A 25,480-nucleotide genomic window follows, 5' to 3' on the forward strand; every position below is an offset into this window, starting at 1 on the left:
GCTTTTCCCTACAAAGTCACTGAGGACGGCGACAAGGGTTACTAGATTTGACAAGCACTTTGCAGGCCAATCACAGTCAAAATCCTGTCCAATCCTACAAAATGTAGCCCAGCATTGGCTACTCCTTTTCAAGCCAGCAAACTGCGAACCATCTACTCCTCCACTGCATCACGCAGTAAACATTCTGTCCGTCACTCCTCTGAATGGTGAATTGATACTTAATTTACATAAGTAGGCGGGACAAGGTAATTAAGTTTAAAAAGTTTTTTTTTTTTTTTTATAACTGGTGTCTACCCACTTACAGAACTTAAAATAGTCTTTAAGTCTTTAAATCGTTTTTTTTTTTTTTTTTAATAACTATGATAAATGGTAATAAAAAATATAATGCATTTCACAAAATCTTTTGCATTTTCTTTCAGAAAAGTTAATGAAGTGCTTTGTCAGCGTGCATCTGGAAAGGATAAAAGTGAAAGATTATTTCCATACTGAAGAGGACAGAAGGTAGGAGACGCAACGTGTCAGCTGTATGGTCTTCTCCACGTGTGTCACCAAACGTCGTGTCTCTTACCTTCTTTTCTCTTCAGTGCAGAAATGACCTTTCACCTTTTTCATTAAGAGAAATGTGTGACCCTGCTAAACCCAAGCAACACAATGGTGGAACATTTTGTTCACACAGAAACCAACCTTTTAAAAATATGCTATTGTAGTTTATTGTTTTTATTATTAAGTAGCTGTGTCAGGCCGTGCTGTAAAAAGCCCCGGGGTCCTAGAAACTATTGAAATTGTCCAAAAAAAAAAAAATTGAAATGTAGAGATGTCAGGTAATTGAAAGGAACTACTCTGGGCATCTCTCTCCTAGGAGGGTTTGTTTTGTCGACGTGCTCGGCTCACTTGTGCATTAGCGGCTAAGCGACTGTCTTTCTTTGGAGGTTTTGTTTTGCCGATGTGCTCGCCTCGCTTGTGTATTAGCAGCGGGAGGAAAAGTAAAAGGGATACCGCTTTGCTGATGTGGTTGTCTCGCTTATGTAAGAGTTTCTCTCTTTTCTCTGCAGTTTTACTTTGGCAACAGAGTTGCTTTCTTCTTCCGACTCGTGAACTTGGGGCCGCCTTGCTGGCTGTCTGAGTCTCATGCTGTAGTAGCCTCACACTTCCGGCCCGGACACACAGACAGACACACCTCCACGCATAGATGTTTAGCTTTCTGTTTCCATTGCAGGTGGAGCTCTCACCCCGACTCCACCTCTCACTTCTGGGCCAGACAGACACACACACCACCACACGTAGACCTTTATATATAAGATATGGCATTCAAATAAGAAAGGCTTACTTTCCAGCTATGCTGTAGCCTTTGTACCGTCTCAAAGAACAGAAGCAATTGTTCATAAATATCAGAGAATCCATCCATTGTGGTACTCTCCTCTTTTGCTACACTATAAAAGCACCTTCAGAGAATGAATTTGCTTATGTAATTAGAAAGCATTTCCACTCTATTAATGTGCTACTCTGTAGTCAACAGAACATATGTCACATCGTGCAAGCATGTAGCGTGCTGCATATATATAATGTGGCACACAATTGCGGCTTTCCCGAACCTGAAGAGATGCAGTATTATGATATATCCAGCAGAGAGCGCTCTTTCTCCCTTCAATGTGTTTCTTGATGCAGAACTGACTAGAACCAAATACAATATCTTTTGTACCCGCCCTAAAAATTATTACAAGAGAGAAATATCCATCCATCCATCCATTTTCCAACCCGCTGAATCCGAACACAGGGTCACGGGGGTCTGCTGGAGCCAATCCCAGCCAACACAGGGCACAAGGCAGGAAACAATCCAGGGCAGGGTGCCAACCCACCGCAGGACACACACAAACACACCAAGCACACACTAGGGCCAATTTAGAATCGCCAATCCACCTAACCTGCAAGTCTTTGGACTGTGGGAGGAAACCGGAGCCCCTGGAGGAAACCCACGCAGACACGGGGAGAACATGCAAACTCCACGCAGGGAGGACCCGGGAAGCGAACCCAGGTCCCCAGATCTCCCAACTGTGAGGCAGCAGCGCTACCCACTGCGCCACCGTGCCGCCCAGAGAGAAATATATTACAGAGTTATATGTATTTAACTTGCTTTAACAGGTAACATTCTTTCCCAGAAATATCATACATAACCCTGTATACATACATATTTAGGCCAGAGGGAAGCTTAGGGACATCTCAGCAAAGTGGGAGAATGCTGACAAATCAGATGTCCCATCTAGCAGTGAGAATGTCGGTGGTATAGTGACGCCTGTAATGTAGTGCTGGACCCTCTTCATTATAAACCCTCACATTCATGTCATATGTGTCAGATATGGGGAACTACCTGAGCATTGGCTGGTTATTAATACCTTTAACTGTTCTTATCATTTATCACAGACCATAGTGGTCACACAGACATCAGCACTGCTTGTGTGCCCCTCACACACACCCTCTGCCAATAAAACATGACTTACAGCTGTCATCTGACCATCTCTGGCCATCTCTCTCTTGGCTGAATTGCATGGCTTTGTGAAATAGTTTTTACAAATTAAATTGGCAGAAATAACCTTCTTATTACAGATTAACCTGACCCTGACCCACCAAATGATCGGCCATATTGTACAGCATTACAACTTCGTTTGAATGTAATTAGCAGAAGGTAAAAAACTGGTAATCAGATGCAGCATTTATTTATTTATTTTTTACCAATTCATTTAATTTGTGCTCAATACCACTTGGTACAGCCCTTATATTCTGCAGTTCATTGGCCACATCTCTTACAGCATCCACTGTTGCATTTTATGATTTGGAACAGCATCCATCAGCACACAGCCAGATGGGCTGTGACTCGCCTTTTCACAACGACTTTGATATCTGACCTTTTTTTATTTCGGGCTCTGTGCGACTTTCTGCACTTGAACTTTTGAGTGTCTCTGCCACGCCGTATCACTCCAAAACTTCCTTTTCTTGCTTATACCACTACTTAAGCCAAATACAGTAGTATGTTTTTCCTTGCCTCCAGTTTACATTCGCTGAAATTCTTCTTTTTTCCCTGTGCTTTTACAATTGTCTTTTAACAAAACACTGAACTAAAGGGGCTATTTATATTGATTTGCATATTCAAATATATGAAATTCTGGGAGGGGTCAGAGTGGGGTTGTAGGCGCTTGCATGTGCGTTACATTTTACATTTCACATTCATTGTGATTTTATAAAGGGGAAGTGTGTGGAACTCGGTGTACGCACAGTTTTATGCAATTGGATTTTTTTTGTGCATCCGCACATTTCCAGTTTTGTCTGTACGCCATGTTTTAGTGTGAATTCTACGCACGACATACATGCTGCCCCTTGTGAACAGAAATACAAGATGCAAACCACAAAAACAAGGTGGCCAGATTACAGTTTGTGAAAAAGGGTTTAAAAGAGCCTGCAGAATTCTGGGAAAAGGTCTTATGGACAAACGAGACAAAGGTGCAAAGTGTGCAGATGAAAAGGAACTGTCCACGATCCAAAGCAGACCACCTCATCTGTTAAACATTGCGGTGGGGGCGTTATGGCTTGGGCATGTACGGCTGCCACAGATCCTGGCACACTTCTCTTCATGGATAATGAAACTGCTGATGGCAGTGGCACAGTGAATTCTGAGGTGTGTAGAAACATCTGATATGCTCAAGGTCCAGTATATGTCTCCAAACTCTTTGGGCAGCATTTCATCCCACAACAAGTTAAAGAGCCAAACATACTGTTGAGGCAGCACTGTAGTTTGTCAAAGCTAAAAAATGGAAAATTCTTGAATGGCCAAGCCAGGCACCTGATTTAAATCCAACTGAGCAGGCCTTCCATATGCTGAAGAGAAAACTTGTCCCCAAAACAAGCAGCAGCTGAAGATGACTGCATTAGAGGCTTGGCAGAGCATCACCAAAGAAGATCCTCAGCACCTGCCGATGTCTATGAATCACAGACTTCAAGCCGACATTGTATTAGATTGATAGGTGACAAAGTCCTAAATATGACAACAGCTTTAACAGGCCTGCCAGTTCTGTGTCCAAACATTATGATGCCCTGAAATAGGGGGGACTGTGTAAAAAGAAGTGGTGTGACCGAAATGTATGCGAATCCCCGTAATTGAAAGTCTGCAATGTGCACTTTAATCACGATGTCTGAATTGCTTGATTTGTAATTTTAAACTGTGGAGCAGAGCGGGAAATCAAGGAAAAATAAGTCTTTGTTCCCAACAATATGGAGGGCACTGTACATGCAGTTATCATATTTTTGTAATCCTTGTGTGTTTTAATAAATTATATTGTTCTTTTTCTTTACCTTGCTACAATATAAAGGCCAGAGACCCCACCTATAGAGAAGTGTAAGGAAAAAATATTGTGTGGTTCACCAAAGTCATTATTACAGGCATTGCTGAAAGAAAAAGTGATAATTGATTGATTAATATGAATTCTTGTCACATGAAATTTCCAACCATCTTAGCGTTTATGTTTATGCCTGGAAATAATTAACCAAAAGCATGAAATTCTTTCAAAAAACAAAAAATGTTACTTGCAACAGAAACATGCAAATACCAAAACATCTACGTAATTGCAAAAGGAAAGATCTTCCTATTGCAGATTTAGTAGACGTGCTTACCGATCAAAATAAATAGAGGTCCTTTCTGGAACCTTCATGCGGATGGGTCTTTTGGGGACCAAAAATGCTTCTCCTATGGCATTGCTCTGAAAGACCACTCTGGCGCATTCATTATTTTTAAAAGTGTAGGAAGCTTTTGTGCTCACCTGGTCTTGGATGGTTGTGATGTACCCCAGTGTCCTGTTAACCGATACTAGTGAGGTTCAGCTTACTGGCAGTACTCCACAGGTTGGGGGCAGACAGTGTCACATCCCTCATGTTCTTCACAGAATAGGAACTCAGCATACTGGCAAACTCTAAAGATATCTGTTAGAAAAGTAAAGATGGCCTTCATGGTAAACTGTGGAAAGTCAGCATCAGAAGTGAAATTAACAAGTTACCTTGAGTGGTCTCACATCACATCACTTTGTTTAGCATCATATTACTCTTGACATATTCATTCATTTTGCAGTCCCTTTAGATCCAATACAGGATGACATAGCAACATATGCCAAGATCTAACCTTGGACGTGGCACACTTGTCTGATACTTGAGACATTCACTTCTATACTGGGCTATTTGAGAATAAACCGATTGGCTGAAGTTGCACAGCTTTGGGGAGGGTGAAGAAGACATAGAGTCGAAGAAAATCTATACAGACATGTTGGAAATGTATAATGTATTTATTTTACTCCAGTTTTGACACCCATTGCACCCCCAACCTACTCAGAAGGGGATCTCTCTCTCTCTCTCTCTCTCTCTCTCTCTCTCTCTCTCTGAATTGCCCTTTCCAAAATTTCTTCTATTTTTCTGGAAATTTTTTTCCTTTGGGTTAATTAGTCATGGCAGGGTGGGCTTTCTCAAAACGCCACCTGTTAAAACCCACTGAGGCTTTCCTTTTTGATTTTGGGCTATACAAGAAATAATGATTTTTTTTTTTTTGTTTATTTTTTTAATACATTCTCCCTTATTGGTGGCGCAGTGGTAGCACTGCTGCCTCGCAGTATGGAAATCTGGATTCGCTTCACAGGTCCTCCCTGCGTGGAGTTTGCATGTTCTCCCCGTGTCTGCATGGGTTTTCTCCAGGTGCTCAGGTTTCCTCCCACAGTCCAAAGACATGCAGGTTAGGTGTATTGGCGATTCAAAATTGTCCCTAGTGTGTGCTTGGTGTGTGTGTGTGTGCCCTGCGGTGGGCTGGCGCCTTGCCCAGGGTTTGTTTCCTGCCTTGTGCCCTCTGTTGGCTGGGATTGACTCCAGCAGACCCCCGTGACCCTGTAGTTAGGATATAGCAGGTTGGATAATGGATGGATGGATGGACATTCTGGGTGAGGTGGTGGCTGTGAGGCTGGGGATCTGCACTGGCAATCAGAAGGATGCCAGTTTGAATCCCATAAATACCAGAAGTGCCTCTACTCAAGGCCCTTAACCTGAAATTGCTCCATCCTGAGTACAACGTTAATCTTCATGTGGGCCTTCCAACCTGCAGGGAAAAACCTGGGGGTTGGTGGCAGGATTGGCACTCCAGCCACCATTAAAAACCTAACACTGTTCCGCTCCATCTGAACTAGCGTGGTGCTGAGGTGTCACCCACTGCATGGCTGCATTTGGGTTCTAATCTGGGATCCCGAGTTGGTTTGTGATGTGGTGGGTGTATCAGTGCGTGCTCCTAACATCTCCTCCTCTCTCCTCTCCATGGGCTGAAAGTGGGCATTACAGCCCTTGTAAAATCCATCCATCCATCCATTTTCCAACCCGCTGAATCCAAACACAGGGTCACGGGGGTCTGCTGGAGCCAATCCCAGCCAACACAGGGCACAAGGCAGGAACCAATCCTGGGCAGGGTGCCAACCCACCGCAGCCTTGTAAAATCTCCATTGTTAAATCAACACATGAAGTTTACCACATATATGTGAACATAATGTGTGCTAAGGGCTGATTTAATTCTGTTAGGATCTGAACCCAGCAGTCAGATGATGTGAGACAGCAGTGGGGATCGCTCAAGGATTTAGAGACTTTATATCAGTGCCACTTTACACAAAAATGTCTTGGGAACTTTACATTAATACAAAATAAATAAAATAATTACAATGAAAAATGTTCATAAAAACACAGAGATAAACCAGAATAAATTCTATATGTAACACCATTAAGCAAAATAAATATGTAAATATTCTTTAAAATGTCAGGGGAAACTATAAATCAAATAAGCAAGTTTTTAATTTAGATTTCAATAAGTCAAGTGATCATTGCATCCTGCTGTCTCATTTCCTTGAAATATTTAAAATTACTTTTATGAAGCAGGCAGAATTATCTAGAATAAAAACAAAATGATCTTTGGGTTTCATCTTTGGGCGGAGTGGTGGCTCTAAAGCTAAGGATCTGCGCTGGTATCCCGAAGGTTGCCGGTTCGAATCCCCGTCACTGCCAAAAAAAGGCCACTGCTCTGCTGGGCCCTTGAGCAAGCCCCTTAACCTGTAATTGCTCCAGGGGCGCTGTACAATGGCTGACCCCAAGGGGTATGCGAAAACTACCAAATTCCTAATACAACAAATTGTATAAGGCGAAAAAAAAAAAAAATAAATAAATAACCATGCAAATAATTAAAAATAAAACACCGTGTGACATGAGAAGAATTTCCTGTTAGTGTGACACAGTGTTGGGTGACACTGAGCAGTTCAGAGGTGACACAGAAGAGGCCTGACTGTGACTTGTGACTCTCGACACGTCCACAGCGACTTCTTTATACTCACGAGAAGGCGGGGGGCCCACTGTGAGCAAATAACATCAGAGGAAGAGTAAATGAGGAGCTCAGGGTGGGACGTGCACTCGGGGCTATTAGGGTAAGCCCTGCTGGTGGATGAAGGGGCTTTACTGGGCTTTGAGTTTGTGTTTCAACCGCACAATGAAAACAAACCACCTGTCCTGTCAACAAGAGGAGCTTCTTAGGACTCACTTAAGAGTCTGCAAGGGCTGGCAGGTGTGGAAGTCACTAATTCAGTTGGGAATGGGAGCAGCACTGAAAATAAATAAATGCATTTGGGAAATCAATCATCGGATGACAGATCATTTTTTACAACTCATTCTGCTTAGGGTCTGCTTAGGGTTAAGTCAGGAGACTGTAAGTGCTGGGAGGTGTGGAAGTCACTAAATCAGATGAGAATCAGAACATGGCTACCAAAAAATGAAATAGTAAGGGACTACTAAACCCAAGGGATTATTCAGGATGCAAAGCCTTAAATTAGACACAAGACAGGAAGGAGTTTTTATTTTTAATTCAATCTTTATTGTAATCATATGGATACATCTGCTTATATTTTGGCTAAATGTATATTCTGTGTTTGATTAGAGACTTGATCCTTCATCAAAAAGAGTTTAGTTTTACTTGTAATTGCCTTACATCTTTAGTAAAATTATCTTTTTGCAAAATGCCGGTTAGGTGCATTGGCGATCCTAAATTATCCATAGTGTGTGCTTGGTGTGTGTGTGTGCCCTGCGGTGGGCTGGCTTCCTGCCTTGCACCCTGTGCTGGCTGGGATTGGCTCCAGCAGACCCCCGTGACCCTGTGTTAGGATATAACGGGTTGGAAAATGACTGACTGACTGACAATTCATAGTCAATTAAAACGAGAAAGTGACTGTTTTTATTTTATTATTACTATTATTATGGGCGGCATGGTGGCCCAGTGGGTAGCGCTGCTGCCTCGAGTAAGGAGTCCTGGGTTCGCTTCCCGGGTCCTCCCTGTGTGGAGTTTGCATGTTCTCCCCGTGTTTGCGTGGGTTTCCTCTGGGTGTTCCGGTTTCCTCCCACAATCCAGTTTAGTTTGAGTTATTAACAACAGAGGTGAAGTTTTGAAATTTTAAAGAAAAGTCTGCAAACATCTGTTATGACTTGAATCATTGAACTGCTTTCCTCCCATTGTTAAGTACTCTTTTTTTTTTCTTTTCCCCCACCCCTTGTTAAACCTGGCGGCACGGTGGCGCAGTTGGTAGCGCTGCTGACTCGCAGTAAGGAGACCCGGGTTCGTTTACATGTTCTCCCCATGTCTGCGTGGGTTTCCTCCCACAGTCCAAAGACATTCAGGTTAGGTGCGTTGGTGATCCTAAATTGTCCCTAGTGTGTGGGGGTGTGCGCACCCTGCCCGGGGTTTGTTTCCTGCCTTGCGCCCTGTGTTGGCTGGGATTGGCTCCAGTACACCCCCGTGACCCTGTAGTTAGGATATAGCGGGTTGGATAATGGATGGATGGATATTATTATTATTATTATTATTATTATTCAAACCTGAAATTGTAAGGTAACTTTTTTGTGCTATTGTTGCTTTTATCAAAGATGAACTCCTCACCATCTTAGTTCAATAATAAGGAGACGTGTCTAAAATTGTGGATGTGATTGTGATGGTGACTTTTTATCCAAGGGTCTGAGTTTCTTCTACCATCCCGCTGCACATTCTGCACAGTGTACCTTTATTAATTTTCATCAAACACTAGAGATATTCGAGAACAGAACATAAAGAGTTTAGTTGAGTCTTACATGTTTGCCCCATTTCTGTCTGGGTTAGTTTTTTTAAAAACTACTTGACCTCCTCCTTTCGACATCAGACATGTGGATAAATGTTGATAGGATATGCCGTCTGACATCTGCATACGTGTTGATTCATACCAAAGGTTTCAAAAGTAACATCATAAATGCTTCATTAAAATCAAAAGCTGTAAAGAAGGATGAGGACAGGCAAGCGTAAAGTGACAAAGATGGGTGTAACAAAGACCTCTGGTGTGCTGCCAGCCCATCGGTGTTTACACTGGAGAGGACGATTAGCCCAACGTGTCAGGAACCTGAAACATCTGAGAAAACTTACAAGGCAGTAACTCAGTCGAGAGTCAGATAGTGTCTGGGACTGAGACAAAGTGCCACACTAGAAGTCTGCCATCTCCTTATTCTTTCTGAGTAAACCTTTTCAAGAGTATCTAAAACACATGAACTGGAAAAATAATGGAACTGCATGTCAGGCCGTGAGAGCAAGTATCAGTTATGAATTACGAGAAGGAAACAACAACAACGTGCGTATTTGACTTAGACGTCCTAATCTTATGTATAAGATGAAACACGTTTTATTTTTTGTCATTGGACATAAAGTAACGGCTCTGTTAGATGATTTTTTTATTTTACTACATGGCTCACGCTCAGTGCTGCATAAAGTACTCGAAAGTAAAAGTTACTGTAAGATTCCTTTTTGGAAAAATTACCCAGATAAAAGTAAAATTTTAATAGAAATTGTTCATATCTTTGTTACTTTATCTTTTCCTTGTTTGTAGGCATTTTTTATATTAATTTTGATTCAGGTCTAGTCCAGGTCACGGGGGCCAGCAATCTAAGCAAAGACGCCCAGATGTCATTTTTTCCTGCCGACTCCTCCAACTCCCTCTGGTGGGATACTGAGGTGTTCTCAAGCTAGATGAAAGATATCATCTCTCCAGCATGTCCAGGTTCTGCCTTGAGTCCTCCTCCCTGTTGGATATCTCCCCAGGGAGGCATCCTAATCAGATGCCCAGACCACCTTATCTGGCACCTTGCGATGGGGAGGAGCAGCAGCAGCTCTTCTTTGAGCTCGTCCTGAATGTCTGGGCTCCTGTCTCTACTGTAAGGCTGAGCCCAGACACCCTACAAGGGAAACTCACTTCTGATGTTTGTATCCCTGACGTAATTCTTTCAGTCACTCCCCACAACTTGTGACCACAGGTGAGAACAGTGGTCATCGAAATGGACCCTGTCCACTTCTTGCCTATGCCTAGAAATTCTGTCCATAAAAATATTGCATTTACATCCCTCTCCATGAATCGGCACCTTATCATAGATAGATAGATAGATAGATAGATACTTTATTAATCCCAATGGGAAATTCACATTCTTCAGCAGCAGCATACTGATACAATAAATAATATTAAATTAAAGAATGATAATAATACAGGTGAAAAAAACAGACAATAACTATGTATAATGTTAAATATTAACGTTTACCCCCCCTGGTGGAATTAAAGAGTCGCATAGTTTGGGGGAGGAACGATCTCCTCAATCTGTCTGTGGAGCAGGACAGTGACAGCAGTCTGTCACTGAAGCTGCTCTTCTGTCTGGAGATGACATTATTTAGTGGATGCAGTGGATTCTCCATAATTGATAGGAGCCTGCTGAGCGCCCTTCGCTCTGCCACAGATGTTAAACTGTCCAGCTCCATGCCAACAATAGAGCCTGCCTTCCTCACCAGTTTGTCCAGGCGTGAGGCGTCTTTCCTCTTAATGCTGCCTCCCCAGCACACCACTGCGTAGAAGAGGGCGCTCGCCACAACTGTTTGATAGAACATCTGCAGCATCTTATTGCAGATGTTGAAGGAAGCCAGCCTTCTAAGGAAGTATAACCGGTTTTGTCCTTTCTTGCACAGCGCATCAGTATTGGCAGTCCAGTCTAATTTATCATCCAGCTGCACTCCCAGATATTTATAGGTCTGCACCATCTGCACACAGTCACCTTTGATGATCACTGGGTCTATGAGGGGTCTGGGCCTCCTAAAATCCACCACCAGCTCCTTGGTTTTGCTGGTGTTCAGGTGTAGGTGGTTTGAGTCGGACCATTTAACAAAGTCATTGATTAGGTCCCTATACTCCTCCTCCAGCCCATTCCTGATACAGCCCACGATAGCATATATCATATATCATGGTGGAAAGGTTTGTGTGTCCCAGTGATCCTAGGAGCTATGTTGTCTGGGGCAATGGCCTTTGAGTGGGTCACCCAAGGCAAATTGGTGGTGATCTGGTGGTCAGGCCTTTACCCACAGGACCCGGCTGAGCATAGCTTGAATGAGCAACATGATGTCTGTCTTCCAGTGGGCCTATCACCTTCTGGAGGTACCATCAGGGCCCTGTCCTTTGTGACTTGGGTAGCAGTAGAAGGCAAGTGCCTTGGTGGGCCGATCCCTTGCGACCAAAACTGACTCTAGGAACATGGTATCACACACGTGCGCATGGGAGGCAGCTAAAGGGCTTAAATGAGGGTAATTCCGAGCCAGACCGGGATGTAGCGGAGTGCGCTGACTCTTTTTCTCGCTTTTCTACAGACCGTTCACAAGAAATTCCACGTGGTCCTGATGACGTCAAGTCTGCTTCCGACCCCTTTGACGTCACTTCCGGGTCTGAGCCTATGGATGAAGACCCTTCCGGTTCTGACCCCCCTGATGTCATTTCCTATATTGGCCTTTACAAGCCGCCACCTTTCCCCTATCCCCTCAGTTCTATTCTGGACTCCAATCTGTACACATCAGTATAAACCTTTAACAATTTTGCAGCCAGGGAATAAAATACGGGTGGCTGCCCCAAAACTTTCTGTGGCTTCTTTGATTTTGTGACAATGAGATATTATGCTTGAAATGTGTGGAGGTGTTAGCTGGCTCACCCCATCAGCATTTGTCTTTATGTCTGAGGTAAAAATGGGGATGACAGGCACATTCTTTAAACATTCGACCCTGACGAAAAGAACAAATATAAAGGGCAGATGCTCCAATATTCCCTTTATGTAATACCCCTTAAAATCTAAACTATTTCTTACTTTACAAGATGAGAATTAATAAAGACATAATATGATAGACTGAAACAAATTCGCAGCAGAAATTCAGACCCTTGGAACTCAAGTCACCAGCACGATCAAGTCCATAGTTTTAGGAAAATCTCATACTGGTGTGTCTCCTTATTGAATAACCAGTAAAGTATGGTGATGAGGGACTGGTAATTGATTAACGCTGAAATAGCACAAAGATTTATTTTAGAAATTTCAGGTTTGAAAATAAAATCAAAAACTGTCACTTCCTCATTTTAGTTGACTGATAATTGTAATTATCCCTTGCAAGTAAGATGAAAGCATGTTTAGTTTGAGATTACAGTAGCTTTGTAATCAAAGGTGAATTATAAAAGTAGCCAAAAGAAAAGGAGATGTATCCATATCACTGTATTCAATAAAATCTGTTGCCTTGCACCTTATTTAAGGCCTTACCTCATAAATAAGCCCTGCGGTTCGTCACCTTAGTAATAATAATAACAGTGGCGGGCCATCAGGGCCTGCAAGGCCTTCTCTGCTGGCCTAAAAAAATATCTGAATCACAAACTGATGTTAATTATATTTTCTCCATGAATACTTATTAAATAATTCCAAATAGTCTGTCCGCTTCCTTTCATAGCTTTTCCAATGGTTGTGCTGTGCCTGCTTCCTGACATGTATTTTCGTATTAAAGCATTTAATCGATCACATTTCAGCCATCATTTGTTACCAGGCAGGGTCAAAGTCAAAGAAGTCTGCCCGGAGGCCTTCACAATCCATTCTGCAGACCCTCTAACACAAAATAAATGTCGATTAAACCGTTGCTTCAACCAATCAGATTTTGAGGTGGTTTCACTAGGACCCTCTAGCAGGCGTACGGCAACGTCACCGTATTCAGACCCATTGATTGGGTAGGATGGAGTAATATAAAAATCTAAAATGAGAGCATCATGGGGCAGCTGTACACATTGGTATGTTTGGCGGTGAGCATTCCCGTGTCCACTGCTTCTGTCGAGCGGACATTTTCAGCCCTAAAGCGAATTAAAACTTATGCCAGAAATACGACAGGGCAGGTTCAACTTTCAGCATTAGCTTCGATGGCGATAGAAAGGGAATTCGTGATGGAACTGAAGCACACGGATAATCTGTACGACAGAGTAATTGAACTGTTTTTGAGGAAAGAGAGGAGGATGGATTTTGTTTACAAATAATCAGAATTTTTGGTGAGTAAAATGTTGCGATTTTCCTAAATAATATTGCAAGTTTATGAGTTATTATTGTTGTTTTTTATGTGTGTCATGGGCTGTAGCTGCAGTAGAAAGGAACTTGTTCACCCCTGGTTTGTCTATTCAGTAAAGGCATTTATTGTGGCTACAGGAGTTATCTATCTGCGATGCAACGGCTCTTTATACTGTGTTTCTGCATATTAAGATGGTTTTTATAACCATAAATTAGTTTTTGAGGGGCGGGTTGATTCAGACAGAGCACTACTGAAGGCCTAGGTGTGAAATACACGGTCCGCCACTGAATTATAATAATAATAATAATAATGTTTTATTTATGTAGCGCTGTTACGGAGATGAATAAAAGCTGTCTGTACGATTGAGCTGATGTGTGGTTGAAAAGTAAGAAGCTGATCAAAGATGACACCCAAATTACGGACTAATGCTGAGGGTTCAACCAGGATCCCATTGGCGTCAACTTTTAGCCCACAAGAGGTAGACAGGACAGATTTGACACCAACAGATAAGATTTCTGCTTTACCAGGAATTAGTTGTAACCAATTATCTATCATCCAATGATTGATTTCCTGAATGCATTTATTTATTTATTTATTTTCAGTGCTGCTCCCATTCCCAGCTGAATTAGTGACTTCTGCACCTCCCAGCCCTTTCAGTCTCCTGACTTAACCCTAAGCAGACCTTCATGTTGACAGGACAGGTGGTTTGTTTTCATTGTGCAGTTGAAACACAAACTCAAAGCCCAGTAAAGCCCCTTCATCCACTGGCAGGGCTTACCTTAATAGCCCAAGTGCACGTCCCACCCTGAGCTCCTCATTTACTCTTCCTCTGATGTTATTTACTCACAGTGGGCCCCCCGCCTTCTCGTGAGTATAAAGAAGTCGCTGTGGACGTGTCGAGAGTCACAAGTCACAGTCAGGCATCTGCTGCATCTGTGTCACCTCTGAACTGCTCAGTGTCACCCAAGACAGAGTCACTCTAACAGGTAATACTTTATTTTACTTTTAATGATTTGTAAGGTAAGAACCTAATTTAAACATAAGGGTCATTTGCTTTTGTTTTCACTCTGGATAATTGATCCTGCTTTATAAATGCAATCTCAAGGAAATCAGAAAGTATAATGCAATGACCACTTGACTTATTGAAATCTAAATTAAACATCTTTATAATTTCTCCGTGACTTTTTAAGGGATATTTATCTTAATATATTTGTTATGCTCTTGCTTAATGGGATGGCATGGAGAATTTTCTCTGGACAATCTCTTGTGTTTTTATATCTTTTTTCATTGTCACTATTTTATGTATTCTGTGCTTACAATGCAAAGTGCCTGAGACACATTTGTATTAACAGGCACTAAAATAAAATCCTTGAATCCCTGAGCGATTTGCACTGCTGCCTCATATCCTCGGACAGCTGAGCTCAAATCCTAAAAGCAAAATTATTACATCCTCATCCTTCCCAAAGCTGCAAATTTCCATTTGATTGTTTATTCTCAAATAGCAAAGTATAGGAGTGAATGTTTCAGGTGTCAGACAGGTGTGTCGTGTTCAAGGTTTGATCTTGGCATATGCTCAGCCACTAACCTGTATTGGAATTGAAGGGACTGGAAAATGAAGGAATAGCAATGTGAAGTGACATGATGTGAAACCACGCAAGGTAACCTGTTAATTTAATTTCTGATGCTAACTTTCAACAGTTGACCATGAAGGCCATCTTTTTTATGGTGTGTCAGGCTCTTTGCCTTTACCTCATCGTGTGTATTGACAGTCGTCTGGACTTCAAGTGGCAGGTTTGGAAGAAGACCCACGGCAAACAGTACAAGAAGGTAAGGGAGAGACGAGGGGCAGAACTAGAGGTGTCTGAATGACCCTGAGATGATGGCTGCCTGCTTGTTCTCTTCTGATTTCCATCACATTCAGCTTGTCTTTTCTGAAGAGATTTCTGTGTTTCAGGCAAGTGAGCTGCAAAAAAGAACAATATGGGAAGAGAACTTGAGGAAAATTAATGCCCACAACTTGCAGTACAAGAGAGGAAAAACAACCTTTAAGTTGGGAATGAACCAGTTTGGAGATCTAGTAAGGAGATTTGGTATTACAAGTTAGCATTCCAAGCCAGACACCAGACTAATATCTTTAATCATGTTTCAATTTCCTCTTTACTTTTCTAACAGACATCTTCAGAGTTTGCCAGTATGCTGAGTTCCTATTCTGTGAAGCACGTGAGGGATGGCACACTGTCTGCCACCGACCTGCGGAGTGCTGCCAGTAAGCTGAACCTCACCAGTATCGATTACAGGACACTGGGGTACGTCACACCCGTCCAAGACCAGGTGAGTTCATGAATGTCTCTTCCTAAAGTGTCACCATGTGTGGTGTCTTTGGCATCTTCTCATCTAGAAGTAGCTCTCTACTCACATCTTTCCTTGTAGGCTTATCAGGGCTGTGTGTGAAATATTAATGAGAATTAAAAGCCTTCAGATAAATACCAAGGGGCACTAAGGAGAGGACACCATGTGTGGTGTCTTTGGCATCTTCTCATCTATGGCAGCTCTCTTCTCTATCATCACCCTTAGGCTGCCTATGAGATAACAATGAGGCAAAATAGCCTTCAGATAAGGGCCACTAAGGAGAGGACAAAGACACAGCCCTCGTATTACTGCAAGAAATGACCTTGGGAGCAAATATTGTTCAGATTGTTATAAGAAATACTGTAGAATTATGTATTTGGTGGTGTTATTAAACTTTCTTTATAGTAACAGTGATGAAAATTTTGGAAATTGAGTAAAAATAAAAAGACGTTAACAAAATCATTGCTGAAGTTCAGATATCCCACAACCCTGAACCTGTACTGGCAGGTTAGGAAAATGGACAGAATGTACAGGAGATAACAATATGGCTGCTGACGTGTGATTGGCTAAACATTAGCAAGTGATGGGACATCCCAATCGAAATTAAATGACGGCTGTCCTCCAATCATCACAATGGCAATAGATGAATTCATAGCAGTCAGATTAAACTTGAAGTAATTTACTAAAATGTTTAAAAATATCGTCCAAAGACAGACTCAGCTGAGCGATCTTCTCTTTTTTCCACAGGGATATTGTGGCTGCTGTTGGGCATTCAGTGCTGCTGGAGCAATAGAGGGGCAAACCTTCAATAAAACGGGCAAGCTGATACCACTGAGCAAGCAGAATCTCTTGGATTGTGCAGAGTATCTGGGGAACCAGGGCTGCTCAGGCGGTAGGCCCTCTCTGGCCTTCCAGTACGTGATCGACAATGGAGGAATTCAGGCTGAGGCGACCTATCCCTACACAATGGCAGTAAGTACTGAAGTGGAAAGTCTGATGTCTTCTCACAGAGAACTGTAATGACACTTCATAATTATGTAAGGCTGTTAGAAGTGGCACCTGGAAAGTTATTTAGCCTACATTCAGTGATTCTGTGAAATTCTAGATTTACAAGAAATGATGAAGATAAGTTGAAGGGCTCATCCTCATCAAATCTTATGCATTTTTTCAGTCACAATTCCATTCCAGACTGTGGCCTGTATTAAAAATAAAGGTCCCTCATAAGTCAGGATTGTGAGAGGACCTGCATACATAATGACTCTGCTGGATTCCGGATCAAAACTACTGTTGGTAGAAATAAAAAAAAAATTAAAAACGCAGTGCAATCCACTTCTGTAGGCATAAATGATGTTTAGAAGGGCCGGACACATGGAATTAATGAATTGTGAGGACTTGAAATGGTCAAATAAAAATATGTACAGATTGCTCCGGTCCATAATAAAGGTAATTAGAACTGGGAAGTGAAATATATCAATAATGTCATTAAAGTCAAGATCAGTTTTGGATATCATCTCCGGTTTGGTTCAGTGAGATGGAAAGTCAAAGTATTTGAGGTGTTTGGCACTTTTAATTAACATTATTTTTATAGCAACAGTTGATGTTTCAGAACCAACAGGGCAAAAGAATTGCTGAGGGTCTCATAGTAAGTCCATGATGGAGACTGAAACAGAAGTTTTGTGGTTTCAAGTCCAATAGCTCACTGCTGGGTCATCTGCCTAGCATTCTGGGGAGCATTGCTTGCTTCCACTCGGAATCTCGCTCTTTCTCTCTTAAATTTTTGCTGATGCCCCCTCCTCAAGACATTTCTATGGGCACACAAAACACATGTAACTTTTATGACCCCCTTTTGGTCTCTTTTCTTCCACCCCAGCATCTAGCCCTTTTTAGCTGTCGGTGTGGCTCTCTCTTTTGCCCGGAGGCTTTCTGTGTGACTTAAACTCACCCTGTGTCACTCAGTCGTACTTTTGTTCACAGCTAGTCACACCTTTACACAAGATTGTTAATGAAGGTTTAGCACTGTGGAACTTTGGTGAAGTAAGTTGTTTGTTAATCAATGGCACAGTTTAAATATGTTGTGACGAGTGAGTCCCTGTCTTGCACCCCAAAGATGAGGCTGAGTACTTTAGCAAAACCAGCTTTATTTAGCTTGAAACAGGAACAGCAAGTTTATTTTTTTGTAGCGGGATCTACCATTCTACTATACACAGACACAGCCAACAGGTAGGGTTGGGGCAGGTCAGTGACCAAGTTGTACTGTTCCCTGCATCACCCACCAGACAACCAACGCTTTGTGCATGGCAGCGGTCAGCTTGTAATTGTTTCTGCGGTGCTGCGAACCTGCAGATGCCTCGGCGACAGACAAGCAACCCTCAACAGACATGGCAGTTGCTCTTCTGCGTGTCTTATTGGTGAGGGTCTCAAAAGGTCTCACAAGGTCTCACAATGTACACGGCTTTGTGGCCAGAAAATAAAGGTTCATATGGTGTATTGTCATGGTGGGGTCCTAAGGTGACCAGATTTTCTATTTTAGACTCTTTATTCTGTAGATAATGACAGAATACTCCAAATACTTTACTCTAGATAGATATATTCTTTCTTTCTTTCTTTCTTTCTTTCTTTCTTTCTTTCTTTCTTTCTTTCTTAATCCCCAAGGGGAAATTCACAAATTCAAATTCTCTTACCACATGGTCAGATTTACTGCTACCAGTTCAAGGCTTCTCCCTTTCTTTCACATCTATAACTCCAAGCATTTTACATCACGTACCAGAACAGGCAGGACATTTATTCATACACTATAGATAACAAGTCCATAATAGCGGCAAACAAATAATGCTGGTGAAATAACACAACCTGATGATAAGCTATCAGGTGGCTCTCTATCTTCTTATGCTGATTGGCTAGCTGGGTCAGTTTCAACCTATCAATGCAAAGCCTTTAGTCCCTCAGTCCAGCACTTAACACAGATTTTTATGTGATCTGCTAGGGTTATAAATGTGCCAGAGCAACAAAAGGCTAATCAGCTTTCCTCCATTTTAATATTAGACTAGGAGGCTCTGCCTCCTGCTCACTTCGCTCGCCAACCCCCGTGTGGATCCTATGCACTCATCATTTCCTGGATCTGCCACTTACGATGAATCGTGCTGTGCTTTTGGATAAACATGAATATCAACTCTGTCTTTGATAAGTCTGTCTTTGAAGTCTCCGTCTTTCGAAACTATTATCGCTGACAATTCGTCACATGTTGGTTTATTATGTATGCGAGTGTGATCTTTCGGATTCATATAGAAATCCAAGAAAATTTCTTTTGTCCGTGTTTTTCACATAAATTTCGTGTAAAGTGCAATACTTTTGGGCATATGGATTTTTATCCATTATTAGCTGTAGAATTTCTAATACATTCGATTCTATGTTGCATCGCTTCTCCAGGATCATAAATATCAACCTGACCGAATTGTGGTTTCTTTGAAATTAAACTTGTCGTAGCTTTAATTGTTGCGGGACCACAGATTCTTATAGTGTATGGTCATGAATCGTGTAAATCTACGTTTTGAGCATTAAATCTTGTGAACACAAAGAGATTGTTGTAGATTCGGATATTTTGCCTGTGGTGTTTGTGGATTTCACTTTCACCAAACAACAAATCTTTTATTTCTCACGAATACGCCTCTTCATTGGGAAGAAACACTACTTTTCCCTGATGGCAACACGAATTAGACGATCTACAAGTCTCCAACTTAAACTTTAAACCCGACCAGTATCTACATACTTCTGTCATATCACCTATGTCCATATATTCAATCTCTTTTTGCTGTTCCGTCATTTCACTGAGTAATAGTTTCCATTTGTTAGCGCTAATGAGATCTTTACTATCAGTTTTTTAAGATTTTCGAATTTTAGTACTTTCATAATCTCTAACCTGCTCTGCATGTGTATCACGCCAGCGTTTTTGAACCTGTTTGCGATGTTCTACTTTGTCTTCTACTCTTTGTCTTTTATTTCCTCCCCCATTTGGACCTGTTAGGTTTCCAATTCCACTTGGTCCGGGCTGATTATTACTTTCCTTATTTTCCGAATTTGCACTTAGATTATTATTGTTCTTTTTTGAATTCTTTATTCTTCATTTTTGGGCCTCCTTTTGACACACTGCCCTTTCTTCTTCGCTTAGTTGTTGACGTTTCATCTGGAATATATAAAATTATTGTCCAGAAATCGAAGGAAACAAATAGATTGTATGTCTTGTATTAAAGTGAGGAAAACTTAAAATTCTATAAGAGCTGAGAACACAAGAGCTGTGTCTGACAACAGCATTCACACGAATGAGAGGCGAGTGGACCATGGGCGTGGTTAAATCTCCTGGCACAAAGTCTCATCTCGCGGGACTTGAAATTATCTCTCTGAAAAAGTCTCGTCTCAGGATTTCCTTTTATAATAGAAAGATTTTGTTAGACATTAACTACACTGCCAGGATAAACTTATTAAATTTAAAAAAAAAAAACATATTTCATAAAGATGACCTACAAAATTATTTTTCATGTCAGATATTGCCAGTTGTTTTCACTCCACTATATTGAGTCATTATTATAAAGTGTGCAGATTACAGTGAAATTCCCACTTGGGTGTGCTAATCAGCATGTAACACGTCACCAGCGCCATAATTAATGAACATAACAGCCTAACCTCTTAGCATTTGTATTCTTTATCTGAAAAAATTGCCATTTTTATCTCTGCAGGTTGGGTCCTGTCGTTTCAACAGCAGCAAGGTTGCTGCCACTGTAGCAAATTACAAGTACCTCCCAATTGGCAATGAGCAGGCTTTGGCAGATGCCCTGGCAACCATCGGGCCAATCTCAGTGGTCATAGATGCCACTCAGATAAGCTTCCAGTTCTACCTGTCTGGTGAGTCACTTTGTTCTCTTTCAGGTGTCAAAAGGGAATTACTTGATGAAGCAACCATGTCAGGACAGAGCTGAACATGATGCTTAATTGTCCAAGTTTCAAAGAAACAGAATATACAATGGACTGCTTGCGGTCATATTGTGCTCATTGTGGTAACATTGCTTGGCCAGTCTGGGTGGGCATCTAGTCAAAAAATGTATGTGAGAAAGGGAGCTGTGTGAGTTTTTTGGAGCATAGTGAAGATGAGAGTCCAACAAGGGGTATCTACTGAGAGTTACACATCAGTAAATGTACCCTATACTATTTGTGTAGAACTTGAGGCTGAAGAAGCCCATTTAAGAAGAATATTGAGCTTCAAGTAAGATCTACCTAGGAATGTACTTTGTTTACTTGTTGTTGTGTAATGTCTACAGCTTAAAATAAAACATGGGCTTTCCGTATGTACTTACATTATTCTAGCAACTGGGAACTAAGTCCTTCCAGTTAGCAGAAGGGAAGACTTGAGTTTCTCCCAAGGCAGAAAACAAATTTAGGACAGCCCAGAGTGATCATCCGTGGTCGCTACAGAGCTCCAAACACAAATGCACAGACAAATCAGGTCCGTACTGCAATTACAAGCACCATTTTTCTTTCTTTTCTTCTCTGCTACTCCTCCCAGGAGCGTGTTGCCTGTCTCCTCACCTGGCTTCTACTGATCAAGGCAGTGTGGTTCTTTTTATTGAAGGTTAGGAGCATGCACTGATACAGCACATTGCCGCACCCACCACATGACAAACCAACTCAGGATCCCACACTAGTTCAGATGGAATAGAACCAGTGTGAGGTTTTTTTATGATGGCAGGAGTGCCAATTCTGCCACCAACCCCCAGGTTTTTCCTTGTAGGTTGGAGGGCCTACACGCAGGGCTGGATGCAGATTAACATCATACCCAGGATGGAGCAATTGCAGGTTAAGGGAACGAAGTAGAGCCACTTTTGGCATTTACAGGATTTAAACCGACAACCTTCCGATTGCCAGTGCAGATCCCTAGCCTCAGAGCCACCACTCCGCTCATTTATTTATTTACTGAAGACCCAGGAGTATTTCTGGTGCCAGGGCATCGTCTGTTAGAAGTACTCCTGGGTCACAGAGAAACCCCATAAAGCAGGGAGTGCAACTGGTGGAACCCAAAGACCCCAACAGGGCTCTACTACTGGATTACAATTCCCAGCATTCTCTGTAGGTATCTGAATGGGTACCAAAGCCCAGGGATGCTACATTCTAGCAGGTCAGGAGAGCATACAGTCTTGAAATGTAGCCTCGACCAATCTCTGTTATACTGTCCTCCTGGCTGGTTAAGGAACTGATGTCAATCCTGGGAGGGACTCCAGCTGATATGTATTCCATTACACTAACCTGCAACTGAAATTCTTTGCTCATAATATTTGTGTTGAGACTGTTGGAAAACTAAAGTGCCCCGTACAGTAAGTGCACAGGAGACATGACACGATTTCCTTCATTCATGTTTGTTTCTCTCTTTCTTTGTCTCAGGAATCTACAATGATCCAAAGTGCTCCGTAAATAACTTAAGTCATGCCGTGCTGGCAGTCGGCTATGGGTTCCAAGGAAGTAGTAATTACTGGATTATCAAAAACAGGTAAAGGCTCCTGGAAAATGGGATCATTGTTTATCAAGAGACAAAATCAGGCTTTTCACATTTCACATTTGCTGTTGATTGTTAATAAAATTAATATCTGATATGTTCAAGTCCACAGCTTCAAAGAGATGTAACTTTGAAGGGCACAAAGCAGTTTTGTTGAGGACAGTTCATACAGCTGAAACACTTCACCACAAGCTGAGCATCATGAACTTCTTAGACATTTGTAATGTCTTAATATATTAGATCTGAATCGCATTCTGATTATTTAGGTGGTTAACTACCAGGTAACGCTTGTGGTTGGTTGGCCAGTCAGCAAACATCCGCCACATCCTCTCAGTTGTGAGAAGCAGATCATAGATATGTGACAGAGTACCTGTCAAATAATACAAAGGGTACACGACACGTGTTTCACCCTAATTGGTTCACGCAACTTTGCATCCCCTTTTGTGGATTAAACCTTCAACCAAATACTGTAGAATATTTTGTGCTGGATCTTCTAATCACATATTGTTGCCAGCCAGGTAATGTTATTGAGATTAACACTAAATATACATATATGCCATGTACTATTAGATGTATTCATTGTCATTCTCTGTCTCATTCATTGTTATGCGATTTTTCACAATCATCAAATGTAAAGGGAAATGAAAAATCACTTGCAGTATTCTAATAAGTTGAGGTATAAAAAGTTGCCCACACTGCAACATTAGAACATTAGAACACTCTAGACGAGAACAGGCCATTCAGCCCAACAAAGCTCGCCAGTCCTATCCACTTATTTCTTCCAAAAAAAACATCAAGTCGAGTTTTGAAAGTCCCTAAAGTCTTACTGTCTACCACACTACTTGGTTGCTTATTCCAAGTGTCTATCATTCTTTGTGTAAAGAAAAACTTCCTAATGTTTGTGTGAAATTTACCCTTAACAAGTTTCCAACTGTGTCCCCATGTTCCTCATGAACTCATTTTAAAATAACAGTGTTGATCCACTGGACTAATACACTTCATAATTTTAAACACTTCAGTCAGGTCACCTCTTAATCTTGTTTTGCTTAAACTGTGAAGGCTCAGCTCTTTTAATCCTTCTTCATAATTCATCCCCTGTAGCCTGGACTCAGCCTAGTCGCTCTTCTCTGGACCTTTTCTAGTGCTGCTATGTCTTTTTTGTAGCCTGGAGACCCAAAATTGCACCCAATACTCCAGATGAGGCCTCACCAGTGTGTTATAAAGCTTGAGCAGAACCTCCTGTGACTTGTACTCCACACATCAAGGCGCTATATAACCTGACATTCTGTTAGCCTTCTTAATGGTTTCTGAACACTGTCGGGAAGTCAATAGCTTAGAGTCCACTATGACTCCTAAATCCTTCTCATAAGGTGTATTCTCGATTTTCCGACCGCCCATTGTGTATTTAAACCTAACATTTTTACTTCCAATCTATAATACTTTACATTTACTGACATTAAGTTTCATCTGCCACAAATCGGCCCAAGCCTGTATGCTGTCCATGTCCTGTAATGAAATAACGGATTCCAAATTATCTGATAATCCACCTATCTTGGTATCATCTGCAAACTTAACCAGCTTGTTATTTATATTCATATCTAAATCATTTATATTTATTAAAAATAGCAGCGGCCCTAGCACTGACCCCTGCTGGTCACCACTCTTAACATCGGTCAGTTCTGTTGACGTTCCTCACACCATCACCCTCTGCTTCCTATGTCTGAGCCAATTCTGCACCCATCTACAAACATCACCCTGAACTCCCACTTCTTTTAGTTTGATGCCCAACCTCTCATGTGGCACCTTCTCAAATGCTTTCTGAAAGTCCAGATAAATAATATCATAAGCTCCACTTTGATCGTGTCCTTTTGTTGCCTCTTCATAGAATTCCAGCATGTTAGTAAAACACGACCTCGCTCTTCTGAACCCATGCTGACTGTTCCCAATAACTCCTGTCCTTGCCAGGTGTTGCTCAATCTTATCCTTAATAATTCCTCACATTAATTTTCCTGTCATGCACATTAAGCTTACTGGCCTATTGTTGCTTGGATCTACCCTGTCACCCTTTTTAAATAATGGGATGATATTTGCCATTTTCCAGTCCTTCGGAATCTCTCCAGTGCACAGTGACTTCCTAAAAGCATATCCTAAAACATATCAGAATTCCAGTCCTAATGCATTTATAGCACCTTGCGTTACCTCCAGTTCCCCTTTCAGCACAACACAACACATCAAGTGCAGCATGCAGATTACAAATTAAGCCTGCAAAGTATTGCTTAATATTATTAGATTAGAATTTGTAGTTCCTAGCAAAATGTATAAAAATATCTTCCTCTTTTATAATTTCCAGTAATAAACCAAACACTCAGCCTGCTCCAAACTTTCTGTCTAACTTTGTCTTTTATTTTTTCTTTCAGCTGGGGCACCATGTGGGGCGTCAATGGCTACCTGATGCTGGCCAAGGACAAAAACAACGCCTGTGGAATCAGCCAGTATGGTGCTGTCCCTTTTGTCTGAGACATGTGACTGGCTCCCTTTGTGTTCCTCTGATTTGAGTGCAGTCGTAAGCTGGACTCTCATCATTGGAGTTGTGTACAATTAGGAATCTGGGGTGTGGGACGTGGTGGAATGTGAGCGGCACTAATGGGAGCAAAAATGAAAACAGGCTGATAAACACACACACTGTCATGGATGGCTAAATAAAAAGTCAGGCATAATAATGGCTAATTAGAGTTAGAAGGACATTTGTGTGGAGGGAGCCAAGTGATTATTTTGTAGTTCTGTGTCAGTTGACTAGCCACAAGCATTTTATAGTAATTAATTCCTAAACAAGTCATAAATCTGAACTGATATGATTTGCCAGTACTCATTCTTCATGTACGCAGAACGAATCCAATTGTAAATTTAAATAAAGTTTTCTCTTCAAAATAGCTGTGCCATAGCTGTTTGTGTCCTATAACTCTCTAAAGATTGGCATTGTGATAAATTATTAATTGTAACATTAACATCTGGGAATGAAAGCAGGTGGATTTTTAAAATGGCTTTACAACAAATTGTATCAACTAACTGATCAGCATATTTGAAAGCTGCTCTTTGGCTGCGGTGCTCTGGCTCAATGCCGCAAGTCTGACTTTCAAACC

At 41.6% G+C, this 25,480-nt stretch overlaps 1 protein-coding gene across 3 annotated transcripts; it reads left to right on the forward strand.

Annotated features, from left to right (window-relative positions):
• LOC114665130 (procathepsin L-like) lies at positions 1-25,268 on the forward strand. Of its 3 annotated transcripts, XM_051927224.1 has the most exons (8): positions 1-245; positions 15,152-15,280; positions 15,408-15,530; positions 15,626-15,784; positions 16,550-16,774; positions 20,533-20,698; positions 22,229-22,334; positions 24,758-25,268. In XM_051927224.1, the coding sequence occupies exons 2-8, from the start codon at positions 15,158-15,160 to the stop codon at positions 24,855-24,857; spliced, it is 1,002 nt and encodes a 333-aa protein (XP_051783184.1). In that variant the 5' UTR covers positions 1-245; positions 15,152-15,157; the 3' UTR covers positions 24,858-25,268. The 3 variants fall into 3 exon arrangements, with proteins under 3 accessions (XP_051783184.1, XP_051783190.1, XP_028675370.1); XM_051927230.1 differs by lacking the exon at positions 15,152-15,280 and having other exon boundaries at positions 2-245; XM_028819537.2 differs by lacking the exon at positions 1-245 and having other exon boundaries at positions 14,462-15,280.
• Positions 25,269-25,480: the final 212 nt, after the last annotated feature.

The sequence above is a fragment of the Erpetoichthys calabaricus genome, chromosome 1 (genome assembly GCF_900747795.2).
Source record: "Erpetoichthys calabaricus chromosome 1, fErpCal1.3, whole genome shotgun sequence".
In the NCBI taxonomy this organism is placed as follows: Eukaryota; Metazoa; Chordata; class Cladistia; order Polypteriformes; family Polypteridae; genus Erpetoichthys; species Erpetoichthys calabaricus.

What these genes read in the sequence shown, in the direction of transcription:
- LOC114665130 (XM_051927224.1), top strand. Translation starts at nt 15,158, where the DNA reads ATGAAGGCCATCTTTTTTATGGTGTGTCAGGCTCTTTGCCTTTACCTC. An exon ending in TGAACCAGTTTGGAGATCTA is followed by an intron (nt 15,531 to 15,625) that starts GTAAGGAGATTT and finishes CTTTTCTAACAG; the next exon opens with ACATCTTCAGAGTTTGCCAG. An exon ending in TACTGGATTATCAAAAACAG is followed by an intron (nt 22,335 to 24,757) that starts GTAAAGGCTCCT and finishes TTTTTCTTTCAG; the next exon opens with CTGGGGCACCATGTGGGGCG.